This window comes from Phyllostomus hastatus, unplaced genomic scaffold (assembly GCF_019186645.2).
Source record: "Phyllostomus hastatus isolate PE091 unplaced genomic scaffold, TTU_PhHast_1.1 phas_contig_1, whole genome shotgun sequence".
In the NCBI taxonomy this organism is placed as follows: Eukaryota; Metazoa; Chordata; class Mammalia; order Chiroptera; family Phyllostomidae; genus Phyllostomus; species Phyllostomus hastatus.
The window spans coordinates 21,924,944-21,940,458 of NW_025333498.1; the positions used below are offsets into that span (position 1 = coordinate 21,924,944).

Consider the following 15,515-nt stretch of genomic DNA (forward strand, 5'->3'; position numbering starts at 1 on the left):
TGCAAACTCGAATTTAGTGTGTCTGGCCACGGGCTGCCTTGCAATTGTTCGTATGCCTTGGGAATATTTGTGTTAAACACACAAAAACCATCTTTATGTTCTCATTTAGTTTTCTAAATTGGGAGCCTTATTCTGGAAAGATAATGAAGATGCTTACCCAATTTTTTTTTAGTTTTTTTTTTTTAAGATTTTATTTATTTATCTTTAGAGGAGAAGGGAAGGAGAGAGGGAGAGAAATATCAATGTATGGTTGCCTCTCGTGTGTCCCCTGCTGGGAACTGGCCTGCAACCCAGGCATGTGCCCTGACTGGGAATCGAACCACGATCCTTTTGTTCACAGGCCCATGCTCAATCCACTGAGCTACACCAGCCAGGGCTCTTACCTGATTTTTTTCCAATTCTTCTGTCTACCCACTTAGGTTCAATGTTGGATATTATAAAGTACATTGTCAACCGAGGAGAACATAAGAATGGAGTTCTGGAAGAGGCAATAATAGCAACAATTCTTAAAGAGGTTTTGGAAGGCCTGGACTATCTACACAGAAATGGTCAGATTCACAGGTATGACCTCTGCAGAGATGTTTAAATTCAGTTGTATCTTTGGTCCTAGTCAATATAGTGTATTTAGGAAAGACATATTGCAGGTAGGTAGGGATTGGCATTATTTCTAACTTAGGCTAAATAGGTGAAGGAAGAAAGTATTTAAGAAAGAAATAGGTAAGGGAATTTTGACGAATTATATTGGTGTCCTCAGAATTGATTTATCTGCTTTCACTGGAGTAAGAACAGAATATAAAAAGTACTGAGTGAATTCATTAAAAACATCAGTTAATGTACTGCTCTCGAAGTGTGCTCATTTGAACTGGATATCATTTCTAACTCTCCAGTATAGGCAAGACTGTTTCAAACATTGTAATATGTTAATTATTTTTGACATGATGGTGAGAGGGAAGGAGGAAGCACTGGTTTCATCTTCTTGGTGACATAAAATGCCAATTTAGATAGCCAATCAGCAGAGGATATGATTGTCCAATGTTTCTAATGGGCTCTTAGGAGTAGCAGCAGGTAAATATGGTAACCATTTACCAGCAGTACCAACTTTAATTTCCCTACCCTGAACTAAGTGAGCTATTTATTTTCTTTCAGTAATTAGAAAAAAATATTACTTTAGAAATCAAACTTATAGATTATCATTTTTCTTTTTCTTTAAGTGTTATGACTACTCAGCACACTCCTATATAGAGAAAAAATATATTATAGAACATTATAATTAGTGTTCATAATCAGTCTCTCCTCTGGGGAGAGACTGAGGAAAGAAGTTGTTTAAGAGGCTGATAGGATTAATTTGGAATTACCCCACAGACAAATTTCAGTGGAAATAGAACCGCTTTTCATAGGCTGGACTCTCATTCTTGATGAAATGATAGTATTGTGAGCACATGGACAGTCTCTAACTCTAATAGAAAATAAAGAGTCTACTCACTATTGATTTAATTAAATCTGGATAATGATTTCACATAAAATAGTTGTTACTAAAATTCTAACCATTCCCCAGGAACAAACTATAAAATCACATGTATCTTGTTTGAAATCTATGAAATAATTTTAGTATTTATAAAATCATGTGAAATAGTTGCTTATGTGATATGTTTTAAAATCTCCCTGAGTGAATTAATGCAATATAATATCTGTATTGCATAATTTATTCTTTTTTTTTTTCTGAATAGGGATTTGAAAGCTGGTAATATTCTTCTGGGTGAGGATGGTTCAGTGCAAATAGCAGGTAATGTTGATAAAGATAAAAAAATTCTTGTTTAAAGAAGCAATACATTTCCAAGGCTTATAGAATCATTCCGAAGAAATAAGTCAATGCATGCCGTCTGTTTTAAGAATGTATTTGGGCTGCCACGGTATAGAGTGTTGGGTTCTCAGGTGTAACACATTTTCTTGTTGTTCTGGAAATCTTTGTTAGATCATCTTATAAATGCTATTTTAGAGCATAGCCCTTTGATAAAGAATAATTTTACTTTTATTTTTTTCTACCTTTTAATTGAATAAATGCAATATTTATATAACTGCATGAAAAGCACTCTGAGAGTTTTTGATGAGTTTGAAAGTTGAAAACATTGTACACATTAATTTAAAGCCTTTTATTTCTCAAGAGGTGGCTGAGAGAATTGTGAGCTCTTAAAATCTAGGGCTTACTTTGCTCTTAAATCTGATCCTGCCTGGCGATTCTTGACAGTAGTTTGGTGTGCAGCCAAGTAAATGTGTACTGAGTAAGTGCATCAGCCAGGCCCCTTCCATGTATAGAACCTGTCTTTCATCTTGTTGTGGCTCCCGGAGGAACCCACATGGCCTGGGGTGCAAGGCAGCCATGTCCACATTGACTCTTGTTTTACCCCCTGTTCGTGAAGGTCTGTCTCAGCCGTCCTCACAACTCGCAGTGCATTTGGAATTTTTGGCTGAACAATCCTTCTCTGTAATGGAAGGGTGTTTAGCCTGCTGACTCCAGGCATGAAGTATTACAAGCAGCATCCTTGGTGAGAATCTGTGGTTGAAGAATGTTGACGTTGGCCCCAAATGTCGAATTGGCCTCATCTCCTTCTAGTGAAAGAGCCCTAGTTTTTAGCATAGGTTTAGGCTCTTCACGTGAATTTAGTTACTAGACCAAAGTTGATTACAGTCCTTGGTCCCAGCCTTATTTCTCGACAAATCTGGGGGTTCTGGGCTGTTACTAGAAATGCAAGAGTTTCGACAAGAAAACAAACAAGCACCCAATACAAGGATAAGCTGTGAGTCATCTCTTTGAGTTGTTGCTTGCCCCCCTCTGCTTAGTGTTTAACTTTTACAACATTTTGAATTTTAAACCATGTGAAGTCTGGCCTAGTAAAACAAATGAAGGGAAATGACTCAGTAAACTTAATGAACTCTCAATAGTCAAAGCCATTTTCAAACCTCTTACTGTGAAAATGTTCAAGCATAGCACAGAGTAGAGAGAAAATTGGAAGAACCTTCTTGTACCAATTGCCTGGCCTTAATGATCAGTTTTCAGCCTTTCTTGATCCATCTCTTTTCTCCCTCTCTACTTTGGTAGCACTTACTATTAATGCTGAGTTTTGTTCTTGAGGCATCTGAGTTAGTGCCTTATGTATATTTATCTTGTCCTCATTCTAAAGAGTGGCCCTTATTCTACAAGCTAGGGGAGGTTTTGGGGGAAAAAAAATACTTGAACTAAACAAGTGACAAATGAAGAAAACTTGTGGACTTGTGGACAAAAGCTTCAAACCGTCCAGCCGCAGAGTAGTCTTTAAGCGTGCAATCTCTGGGGTCATCAGGCTCGGCTATAGTTCCCAGGTCATCATCACTCAGGCTCTGTGACCTTGGTCAAGTTACCTAACCTCTTTAAGACACAGTTTCCTTAAACGGGAATACAAGTGTGACCCACCTCATCATTTTTTTTTTTTTGCGAAAAATCAAATGAGGCTTTTTATTATATTCAGTGACCGTGACAGTGGCCAGCCTGCATGTAATGGGCATGTGGTGAACGTCAACAGCTGTTGCTCTGCTGCGGCTGTGGCTGGTATTTACTTCTCGTGCTGGGACCACTGTTACTGTTGATCACAACCAACACGATCGCAGCGACTCTCCCTTGCACTGCCTGGCCATCGTAGGCGCCTCAGATTTGTCTTGTAAGAGGTTTAACTCTGAGGGGCTTTATGAGCTATAAAAAAGTAATGCTTACGAATTATGGAAACTTAGACATTAGCTTATTAATTTTGCACTAAGCCGAAAAGGAAATATAACTAACGTTCTGTGTTTTGTGACAAAATGGTCATTTCTCACTAAGAGGATCAAAAAAGCAGCGAACTGCCTTTGAAACCTGGAGGTGGGTCTACCCCCACCATGTTCTGCCACGTGGTTCCCTGCTGGTCACCTCATCCCATTATTCTCATCAGATTAATGACCTGAGCTCCTTCTCTGGGCCTTCTGGAGCACATCGTCTTCTTTTTCTCAGTGAGGATCCCCTCAGGTTGGACTTCCCAACTGTTTCTCTCCCTTTTAGGCCTTTGGGATTTTTTGTCACTGTGGGTGGTGGTGTTGGGTGTAACCTAGGACACCCTTGCTCTGTGGGGGCCACTGGCCCCCCCCTTGGGTTGTTGTGAGGTTAAATGAGTCGGTGTGCAGTGCCTGGAACAGTGCCTGGCACGTAGTAGGACTTTGTATACAGCTACTCTGGTCTTTCCTTGGTATCTTTTTTGAACCTCTGTCCTCAGGCTTGTGTGATAAAGAATAGGAGCCAGAACTGCCATTCCCAGATGCATTGTGGTGGCTTAACAAGCATTTAAATTGCAGTCTCTACATTCTTGGAGCTAAGGCTTTCGAGAATTCCCATTTAGTTTTCTCCATATTCTCAGACCTGAGCACAACATTGAATTCATACAGTATTTAAAATTAATTTTTTGTTTTACCTATAAAATAAGAATATTGCTTTAAAAACCCTTGGGATATTTCCTTGGAAAAGGTAGATGCTGCCACTGTCCCCATTTGATAGGGGTTTGACTCCTGGGTCAGGCAGTGGGTCACGGAACGAAAACTGGACCCGGAGTTGTGGGTCGTTGCCGGCGTCTGTGTCTGGTGGCCGAGCTGAAGTGGAGACTCGCAGCAACAGCAGAGCCAGGGTGGCTCTTCGTGTTGCCGCCTATTATGTTTGAACACATCGCACATTGCTTTCATTCAGACTGTTTGTGCCCTCTTCCTACATCTTAATGCTCTTTAGGCCTTGTATTTTGAAATGAAAATTAAGTGGGAGAGAAGTTTGCATTTATTACTTTGAATGTCATATTTGTTTACCTTGAGAGTATTGTTATTATTACCTCTCAAGTATTATTGCCTTGAGAGTATGTTTTTTAAAAGAGTATTCTTGCTATTCTAATAGAAAACAGAATTTTTATTTAAAAAACCCCACTCCCTCTACTATATATACACATACTCCGTTTCTCAGAACTTTTTGTGAGGAAAGGGAAAATTTAAAGGCCTGGTTTAAACCACAAAAAGCTCTCCCCCCTGTTATGCAGCCAACAAGTGAGAATAAGGCTAGTACACTTGGTTCTATTTCCAACGGTACAAATTTGTGGAAATAATATATACTTTTTTGGCTGCGCATATAAAATCAGGAACTACAGTCATGCACATGGAGTGCTTCCTGCGTGCCAGGCCAGGTTCTGTGTGCTGATGCTTTGTGACTCGCACGGTCCTCAGCACAGCCCCAAGGGGAATGTGCTGTTTTTATACCCATTTTACAGATGAGAAGCCGAGGTTCTAAGGTTCCAGGTCACACGTGGAGTAAGTGACGGAGTCAGGCTTCAGAGCCTGGGACTCCACGTCAGTGGGATTTCCAGGAAACGAATCCCAAATCTGGATCGAAATGATCTCAGTTTTGGGTGGAAGACCTGTAGCAATCACTGACTCTTCTACATATCTGCGTAAACTGATTTTCTTTGGGGCTGGGAAACATATTCGGCACCTTTTCCCCATTTTTCAAGTTGAGACACGCAGCATCGTGTGTGAGGTTTTAGGAGAAGCAATCATCGTGGGTTTCGTTTGGTGCAGAATGAAGGCCAGGAGTGATGCCACACTCTTTTTATCCTGGGAGACTTCAGGTTTGATGTTGCGAGTGAAAACCTGAGGACTGTCTCCTCAGGGTTTAAAAGAAAATGCTTTACTTCTCAGTATTTCTTCTGTGTGCAGACAACCTGTATGTATGACTTTCTGATAATAAACTTGGTGAGGATGCCTTGGTAAGTGTAATTGTTTTTGCTGTAATATGTGATAGAAGGAGTGGCCCTTTGAAAGTCATGCTTTTCCCACGGCCTTGCATTTTATTTTCAAATTTGATGCTCTGTCATATTGTCAGGAAGAGCTTAGTGCTTTGTCTGGCAAGTGACTAAGCCAGTTTGTCCGGAATTCATGAGAGATGGTATTCTAAGCAAACAGAAATTCATATAAATCAGGTACCTTGGGGATGGCCACTGCAGATATATTTATCTTAGGAGTCTTTTAAATAGTGATCACTCTTAATGTACTATGAAAATGTTGATTTCACAACATTTGTTTTCTGAGGAACTTTCTAGAAGCACATTACTACATTATATAAGGTAGAATTCATACTCATTTTTCACTTACTTTTGATTTTTTAGGTGTCTGTGTATATGTGTGAATCTGAACTTCCCATCCCCCGTTTCTTACAGACATCAGATCTGGTGCTGAGTTAAGGCACCAGAACTCTAGAACATTATCGTCACATCTCTCTCGGTGTGTCTGAGGCCATCAGATCAAACGTAAGCACTAGGCTTTTCACTGTCTAAGGCACATTGGTATGACTCTGGGTAGCATCTTGATTTTCTGGAAGGGATAGATATATCCTTAGTCAGCCTTTGAATACATTTTCAGTTGTAGTCTGCATCTCAAACAACAGAAAACCCTCTGACTACAACTTCTGCCAGGAAAACGTGCAACCTGATTTAACTTGCTTCCAGCATCAGAGGTGGTGTGAAAGGTGGAGTTTTTATGCCCATTGTTGCTGGGTTCTTTCGTTGTCCTTCTGTGTTCTCTGGCTCCAGTAAAGTGTACTTTGATGGGGGGGCGGGGGGAGAAAGAGAGTATTTCTTGTGTTGCAGGGAAGACAGGCTGTTGCTTCTAGCTGGTGGTGTGGGCTCCCTGAATCCTAGTGTCAGAAAACTCGGAAAGCTCCTGAGGCATCCCTATCAGGGGGTGATGATGTCATCATATTTACCAGACTGCTCGTGATTCACATCCTGGCTGCTAACTTCTCACCCCGTAACCAAGATATTTAACCTTTTTGCACCTCAGTTTCCACATCTGTGCAATGGGAAAATGCTAGAGGGTTGAAGGAATTAACACCCATTCCAGTTTAGAATTAGTTCAGTTGCACTGCTTTTGTATTGAAATGGGGGTGGTGCCCTTTAATTATGTAGGCTGTGGTAATATCACAAGGAGGCAGCTAGGGAGGCCTGGCTGTAAGCACCCTACTGACCTCTTGACATATCATTTTGCTTTTTCTCCTTCTTTACCCCTTTGTTTTCCCTAATATTACCAGAGTGAAAAATCTACACTGCCAATCTGACCATATAATTCTGTGGCGTCAGGTTAAAAACTGTTGATGATAGAATAAAGTGCCAGCTCCCCCAGATGGCACATGAAGCCCCCACCTGTTTCTCCCGTTACCTTCCCTCCCAGCCTCCCCCCCCCCCACCCCCACCAATTTCTGCTTCACTCCTTTGTGATCTCCCTTCTTTATCTGGCTCACTTCTCTTTCATGACTCAATTTGGGGCCTTCTTTCCTTGAGAAACCTTTTCCCACCTTTTCTCTACTGTCCCGACCCTTACCATGTCTAGCCCTTACCCTGGTGGCTTGAAAGTACTCTCCTTTATACACTCCAAGTAGATGGCCTGTGACACATGCTAGTGAACTTGGGTCTGTGTGTCCCCCTCTTCCCTACAGCCATACGCTTACCAGTGGGAGACTCTCCATGGTGTTCATCTCAGTACCTCCCAGGAGTACCTGACACCCAGCAGGTGCTCCCAAACTTGATTAGTGTGATCTGAACCACAGGTGTGCTGGACACCCCATCTCAGCAGGCTGCACCCAACCTGTGCACAGGCCTGATGGTGGTGCGTGTCAGTCACAGCTGACAGCTCACACAAGTCTGAGTGGATCAGCTTAACAGAGAGGGAGGAAAAAACATTTAAAATAGTTAGGTTTGTGTACTGGTGTGTACTTTTAAGGCTGAAAATAGTTTTTTAATGACCCCTTTTCAGCTTTGATTTTAGGCAAGCTCTACCTTAGCCAGAGGACAATGAAACGGTTAATAATGCAGAGGGAGCGTGAGGCAGAGCATGAATGAAGAGACATTGGGCACGCTCAGAAAGCAGAGGACCAGTGCAGATGCAAACCTTTGGGGCTCTAAAGCACTTTATAGCGAACCACGATATATGGTTTGAGTTCCAGGAAGCTTGTAATTGTGTGAATTATGGTTTAACACACTTGCCAAAGTTCCCATATATTCTTCTTTTTTCGGGGGGTAAGTAAATAAGGTCAGCAAGTTGACGTGGCTCCTGAATTGGGGGATGCTGGTCAGTGGTAACATCTGGGAAACCTCCAGCAGGAACTGAGGATGCGGTTGGTTCTGGAAACTTGGTTTTCCATTCCCTCTGTGCACCATCGGTGAGAAATACTTGGGATGATTTTAAGCTGCTTCCCGTCCCTGTAACAGCTGCCAGCAGTTGTTTGAGTAACAGCTTTAGGGAGTCTAACCGGGTGGACCCAACGGGGGAGAATGACTCTGCTGGCCGCCCTGCTGGACGTTTTCCTCAGCTGTGCGTGTTTCGCTGCGTGGGGGACAGGCCGAGCTTCCAGGAGGAGTGTCTGGGAGGACGTAGGGCAGATGGCCTCAGTCGTTGTTTTCCCTCCCACCCTCCCTTGCTTTTGTCCTGCCTTAAAGGGCCTTCTGTGTTGTTATGAAGTTAAATTATTTGTATATTATCATAAGCTATTAAAGTCTGGGGAAAACAAGGTTTTTTGGACTGAGAGCAGAGCAATTCAAGTCAGTTCTCTGCTGGATCTTTTTTTTAATTTAAAAATTTTTATTGTTTCCCAGAATCTCCATGTATTAAAACAAAAAGTGGTCCTTCCCTGGTGTAAAGGCGAACATTAGGTGTCTGGGTCCCATGCGTCCTGGGTTGGTCAGCCGACAGATACTTCTTCAGCATTTACTGTGCTCCAGGCATAGTTGTCTGAGCTGATGCGGTGGCAAGCATTGGAGATGTCACGTCTACTCTCGTGGAGTTTATAGTTCAGGTGAAACAGGCATTAAGCAGTTAGCTATAGGATTTAATTTCAAAAATGTGTACGTGGATAGCAATGTGTACACTTGAGGAATCTAAGTTAGCCACATTGGGTCTAGTTAATAGGTTGTTCTGGGGATAAGTCTCGGATATGTATTGTAGCCGTGAATGATTTAGGAATTTAGTGTTTTTGATTAATAACATCCGATAAGTTACTGCATATGTCATAAGTAGGTTAGAGGTTTTTAAGAAATTTAGCATTCACAAGTATTTATACTCTATGAATATGGTTTCACACTTGATTTTATAGAGTGCACTTGATACCAGTAGCCAAGCATTATCCAGCCTCCTGGGTTACTCCCTTCCTCTCTGCCTTCCGCCAAGCTCTTTGCTGGCCATGTGTCATCTGCGAAATGCCATTCTTCGGTTCTCCAGTTTTCTTTCACCTGTGCAGATTGTGTTGCCGCCATACCGGAGAACTCTGCAACCCCAGACCCCACAGGCTGCCCTCCTTGCGGTCTCCCCCAGTCCTCTGGAAGGCAGCCCCGTCCTTCTGGTGAGCAGACCGCACGGTTGCTGCCCCTCGGTGCTTCTCCTTCTCGTACACGGCACTCTCTGTCCGGTGTGGCAGCGAGTCCTCCTGTGAACCACATCACACCACCTCCCCTGCAACTGTCGTCCTGGGCCCCGCCACTGTCAGCTCTTGCCTGGATTAATTTGGTCACCTCCTGAGAGGTGCTCCTCTTCTGTTCTTCCCCTCTGTGCCAAGCTCTGGCACCCAGAGTGACTCTGTTAAGCTAAGGTAAAGACTTGTCTCTTGCCTTTACTCAAAACCCTCTAATGTCTCTCCGTCTCAGAGCGAAGTCAAAAATCCTCATGGTGGGACCTTGCCAGGTCTGGGTCCTCGTGTCCCGATTTCTTCTCTCCCTCTCTCCACCCCAGTCCAACTAGCCTCCTTGCTCTGCCTGCTTTTGCCTCAGGACTGTTGCGTTGCCTTCTCCCTCTGTCTGGAATACTCTTTTCAGTTCCCTGCCAGAGTCTTGCCTCAAATGTCACAGCGTGAGGCTTCCACAGCCACTCTGTGGTAAACCTCAGCTCCCCGGCCCCTACTCCCTGTGCCCTGATCTGTGGCTGGTTCTCAGGGTGTGATTCTAGACCAGCAGCATCACCGTCACCTGGGAAGCTTGATAACAATGCAGATCCTTGGGCTTTTTCACCCTTAGACCTGCTGTGTCAGAAACTAGAGGTGGGGCCCAGCAATCTGCATTTTAAGAGCCCTCCAATGATTCTGATGCCCACCGAGTCTGAAAACCACTGCTGTATATTACACTTCCTAATTTTGTTTATTGTCTATTAACCCTTCAGCTGCCCCACCCCGGTTTCAAGTTCACCTCCACGAAGGCAGGGGTTTCTGCTCTGTAGTCCCAGTGTTTAGGACCAGAAAGACACTTAGTAGAGGGCTCAGTGAGCAGTCGTTGAGTGAATTATGGAACATATGACTACTTAGCAATCAGATGAAAAGCATACTGAGCAACAGAGTTTAATGTATGATCCTCATATTTTAGTGACTTTTCAGTGTTAGGAGTTTTATTGTAGATGTATAGTTTTCTTGATCACAGATTTTAAAAACTCCAGATTCTTTGAAAATTCTTTAAAGCTCCAGCTAGTCCTTTGCGAAACTATGTGGAAATGATGCAAATTGTTGCTTTAAATACTTGTGGCAACTGGGATTGTGCTATTTTTAATCGTCTCCCATAGGGCCCATCTCTTTAAAAGTGTGCGGATGGGTTTTTCTGGTTTATTGGAAGCTTCTAATAGTTGAGCGGAGATTTGTATGAAAAAGACCACCTGCAGGTATATTAATATTGCATTGGAAATTTAGACTCATTAACATTTGATCTGAGCTACTTGTGCTTGTGTTTGTGGATAGGGCCCGCCCGGATCCCTTTTGACTCCAGAGCAGGCGTCTGCCTTGGGAAATGCAAATGCCTGTACAACGTGCTCACCCTGTGCTCTCCTTACAGCAGGTCTGTCAGTTCTGTGCAGTAGGTCTGACAGATGAGGCGACTGAGGGCTGCTGGGCGATTGGGGGCTTATTTAAGGTCATTCAGAAGGCTGTAAAAGCAGATCACCCTCAGGTCTCCTGGTATCACTTTCAGACTTTGGCTTAATTCCTTGCCCTTAGCCAGCCCTCTGCCCCTCAACCCCCCTGCCCTCTTGCCTCTTAACTATATACCTTTTGACAAGGCAGATGCCCCCGGGGCTCAGTTTTTTTCCCCAGCTGTAAAATAAGGAAGGTTGATAAGACTTTCTCTGAGGCCCTGTCTTGCATCAAAATGTTCTGAGTGTCCCTTCATTAGCCTTAGTCCCGAACTGAAAGCATTCAAATCAGAGAATGGCAAGGAGGCGAGAGGAAGCCAAGTATCTGTCCTGTGGCTACTTTTATCAGAGCACCTTAAAAAGTATCCCTCCTGCCTCCCACTGGTTACCAGGGAATAATGGGTTTATGATTTGGAGATTATCTGTGGTTTTCCTTTATGCACTGTAATTATCATGCTTGATAGAAAGTTGATCACTAGTCAGTTCTTGGTCATGTCTGTCATGGGGTTTGACAAAGCTGGGCCCTTGCCTGGCACCTGCGGGACAGCTGGCCTGGGATTGCCACTCCATACTTTGCGGCCCTCGTCCCTTCTGCGGCTGCCCCACCAGGTGTGGCTTCTGGCTGCAGTCTAACCCAGAAATTCAGCTGCTCCGGGGCAGGGTCCTGTGGCTCTTACATAGATGGGCAGAGTACCTGCAGTTTGCCATTGTCTTAAGCTAATGCCGTCCTTCATATTGTGTCTAACGAAATGTGTTAGCCGAACCATGAGCCAAATGTAAATTGACATCCACCACTTTTTTTCTCTCTCTTTGGCTCTTTTAAGCCTGTGTTGTCTCCATTGTGAGAAGGTCGAGAGTTGCAGGGAAAGAGGCAGCTTGTACAGCCTTGGCATTTTTACCAAGCATCCTTCTGTTGAATTTTTCTTATTTGTCTATGTGCTTGTAAATTGATGTTGATTCCATGTACAAGGTGCAAGCAAGTGCTGCTTCCCCGTACGAGTGAAAACATAACTCGCTTGAAGGAAACCAGTTGATGGCAATTTCAGGAGCTTACCCACATGAGATGCCAGTCATGGAAAGGCTTGTTTCTTTGTGTCGCTTTTATTTTGAAGGGAGAAACTCTACCTTTAGGGACTAAAGGGAAGATGCCTTCTGATTTCTTCTTTTGCTGTGAGGAAAGGCTATGAAATTGTTCTTTGATGTTTCAAAGAAGGTCAGAACTGCCTCTCTCATTCATAGATGGGAACCATGGATTGGGCCAGAGCAGCTGAGAAGTGACTCTCTGGGTCCCAGACTCTGGAGATAGGGCAGGTTGTATTTTCTGAGAGTGGATGCCTTGGACATCATGCCTTGGGTGGGTGGGGGCTGCAGCCTACATAGAACCCAGCCAGGTCATTTGCTTATAAGAAGGGATAAATGGAATTGAAAGCCAGGAGTATTACGGGAGGAAAGGAGACTGGGTAAAAAGCAAGGGTTTCAGAAAACCTTTTTCGGTTCTGTCTGGTCCCTCTGGAGTCCTGTCCCAGCAGGGCAGGTGGTGTTTCCCAATCCACAGTGAAGTGGTGTGTGAGTGATTGATTACTAATTGTAGATGAGGTGCCTGCATAATTATTATTGACTTGCTCCAAAGATGAGCGGATTCAGTGCTATCACTTCAATGACAGACTGGTGCTCCGCACACAGTTGCATTCGGAGGCTTTTGTGAGTGGGAGGGGAAGGGTCGTGCTGCAGACATCTGTGCTGAGAATGACGCTGACCTGCAGCTGGTCTCCTCTGGGCCCCGGCACCTCCAGCGAGCAGCTGTTACTAATGGACTATTAATTAGGATTATGATTATAAATTATTTTCATGTATTAAAAAAAGATTTTGTACACATTTGAGTATTCCCGTAGAGGTATGCCGTGTGTGTGAATTTGTCTGTCCTGCTTGACACGTTAGAATCACGAGTCAGACAGTTCTGGTAGGGTATGATTTTTCTTTTCAGTACAGTAGTCCCCTCTTACCTGTGGGGAATGTGTTCCAAGGCCCCCAGTGGATGCCTTACACCACAGATAGTACCAAACCCAATACATACTATGTTTCTTCCTACACATACATACCTATGGTAAACTTCAAACGACTGTTGCACTGCAGGGCCATTATTAGGTAAAATGAGGGTTACCTGAACACAAGCACTGCCGCACCGTGACAGTCAATCTGATGACTGAGATGGCTGCTACGTGACTGATGGGTGGGTAGCATAGAAGGGTGTTTATGCTAGACAACGGGATGATTCACATCCGGGACAGGACGGAGGAGGATAGCAGGAGATTTTGTCACACTACTCAGACAGTATGCAATTTAAAACCTATGGATTTTTTCCCCTGGGGTTTTATTTCTGGAATTTTCCATTTAATATTTTTGGGCTGTGGTTGACCTCAGGTAACTGAAGCAGTGGAAAATGAAATCCAGGATAAGGGAGGACTACTGTATTGCCCTTGTACTTACTGGGTCATAAGATACATGAATGTGTGCTAAACTTTTTTCCTGCTACTACTCTCTTTCCACTCCTGTGCTTCTCTCCATCTCAGGGGTGAAGGAGGGAAGCTGTGGACTGGCTGTACTTTGAGGGGCTTCCAGTCATGCTGAGTCAAGCCACAGCCTCTGGTAGGAAGACAGGACCCTGAGGGGTGCGTCTCTAACTTGCGCATAGAATCAGCTGGGATCTTGCCACAATGCAGATTCTGATTCATTGGGACCAGGGTGGGACCCAACATTCTGCATTTCTCCAGTGCTCCCTGATGGTGCTGATGACTTTGGTTTGGGTATCTCACTTTGAGTAGCAAGGGTCTAGACTGGAATGTTAAAGGTGCTTTTCTCTCCTATTTTCTTAGAATTGTATCCTTCTGTTTCTGAAACATCTAAGTATAGCCCCAAGCAGGAACAACTGGCAAAAAAGTAAGCTAGAATCTTCTTGCAGTGTATTTTACCCCTTGAGATGGCTGTGCATTTATTTGTTTTGATTTGTGCCCCTGGCATTAAAAGCCATGCTTAATATTGGAGCTGTTTAAAACTCCAGAATTGCATATTGCACTAAATTGTTTTCTTGCTGATTTTTTACCAAGTCCTTTTGGGGATTGCAGCCACTTTGGCCTCTGATGCAATGCTTAACAGTCAGGGAGCAGTCAGGGAGCATGCACAAACATGGTCGGACTGGGGAAGGATGGGGCTGTTAAGAAGCCTTTGGGTACACATACCAGAGTGCTTGACTGGCCGGAGATTAAGCAATGCGGACATTTAATTGTCTCACATAACAGAAGTCTCAGACATTTGTTTCTAGGGTTGGTGCAGACGCCCTTGGATGTCACAGAGGTCATGGGCTCTTTCCTACATCCGGTGCTGCACCCCAGTCACATCAGGCGGCTCGTGATCCCATGGGCTGCTCTTGCTCCCAGCATCGCATCCTCACATGACAGTGTCCCAAGCAGGGAGGTGAGAGGGGAACGAAGAACCTTATATGGCGGTTCTTGTATTTAGGAGGAAAATGTCCCCAGTGAAGCCTGCGCCACATTTCCCTCGGATCTCATGGGCCAGGACCAAGGCAGACCCTCAGACCAGTCACTGATGGGAGGAGCCAAGCCCCTTGATTGCCTCGGTCATTACAATTAAAACAGGATGGTAATGAGTAGGCAACAAATAGTGAGCACTACAATATTGCTGAGAACGTAAAATCTATGTTCCCTGCCTCCTGTTTTATAGCAGGAAAACTGTTTGTTCAAAGAAGCTACGTAAATTTGCAGGGCATGTAATTGGGACTGCACGCAGGCCTGTGTCCAGAGGATCTCTGCGGGTGGAAATGCAGCTCTCTCCTACTCCATGTCCTCCCCTCTCTACTGCTTCTCTTCCTTTCAGTTTCTGGAAGGGGTGGTGGGGACCTCCCTAGAAAGGGCCAGGACCCCGTGGTATGCCTCTGCAGTGGGCCGCGCATCCCACACCCAGGCATCACTATTTGCTGTTTTGCTAGTTGCGCTCACATTTGCGGTACAGTGGAACATCACTATTGGAGTAGTGGGAAAACTGTTCCTTTGGGCAAAGTAGCACTATTTCAGGAGAAAGTGAGCCCCGCGAGTGTTGGCAGCTGCTGTCCGAGATGTGGCCATGCCCTGACTTGGTCCCCTGGGCTCTGGGTTCCGCTTCTTACCCTGGGTGTGCTGAGTTCCGCTGAACACAGCACAGGTACCCAGAAGAGGTGTGGCATCCATCTGGAGGCCTCCATGTGCGCCCTCTGCTCCACGCTCCCCCGCCTGGGTTTGCAGGGATTCCCAGCAGGCACAAGGGACAGCCCTGCCCTGTTCCCACTCAGCCTCTTCTTGCCTGGAGGTCTGATGACACGCTGAAGATGGCAAGGCTCCAGGAGAATGAGCACTGGTTCCAATTTAATGTACAAGTACAAATCAAACAAACAAAAAGCCTGGTAGAAAAGGCTAGGTTTAATTATACTTGGGAAAAAATATATGTTCAGTGTACTACACTCAGAACTAAAGGTGTCACCTTAAGTTTGTGGGTAG

General features: G+C 44.4%; 1 protein-coding gene across 1 annotated transcript in view; it reads left to right on the forward strand.

Annotated features, from left to right (window-relative positions):
• STK39 (serine/threonine kinase 39) overlaps window positions 1–15,515 on the forward strand; it is a 277,365-nt gene that overhangs the window by 72,809 nt on the left and 189,041 nt on the right. Inside the window, exons 4-5 of the mRNA XM_045830811.1 lie at window positions 420–561; window positions 1,728–1,783. Coding sequence (XP_045686767.1) covers window positions 420–561; window positions 1,728–1,783 — 198 coding nt within the window. The remainder of the gene's footprint in view (window positions 1–419; window positions 562–1,727; window positions 1,784–15,515) is intronic.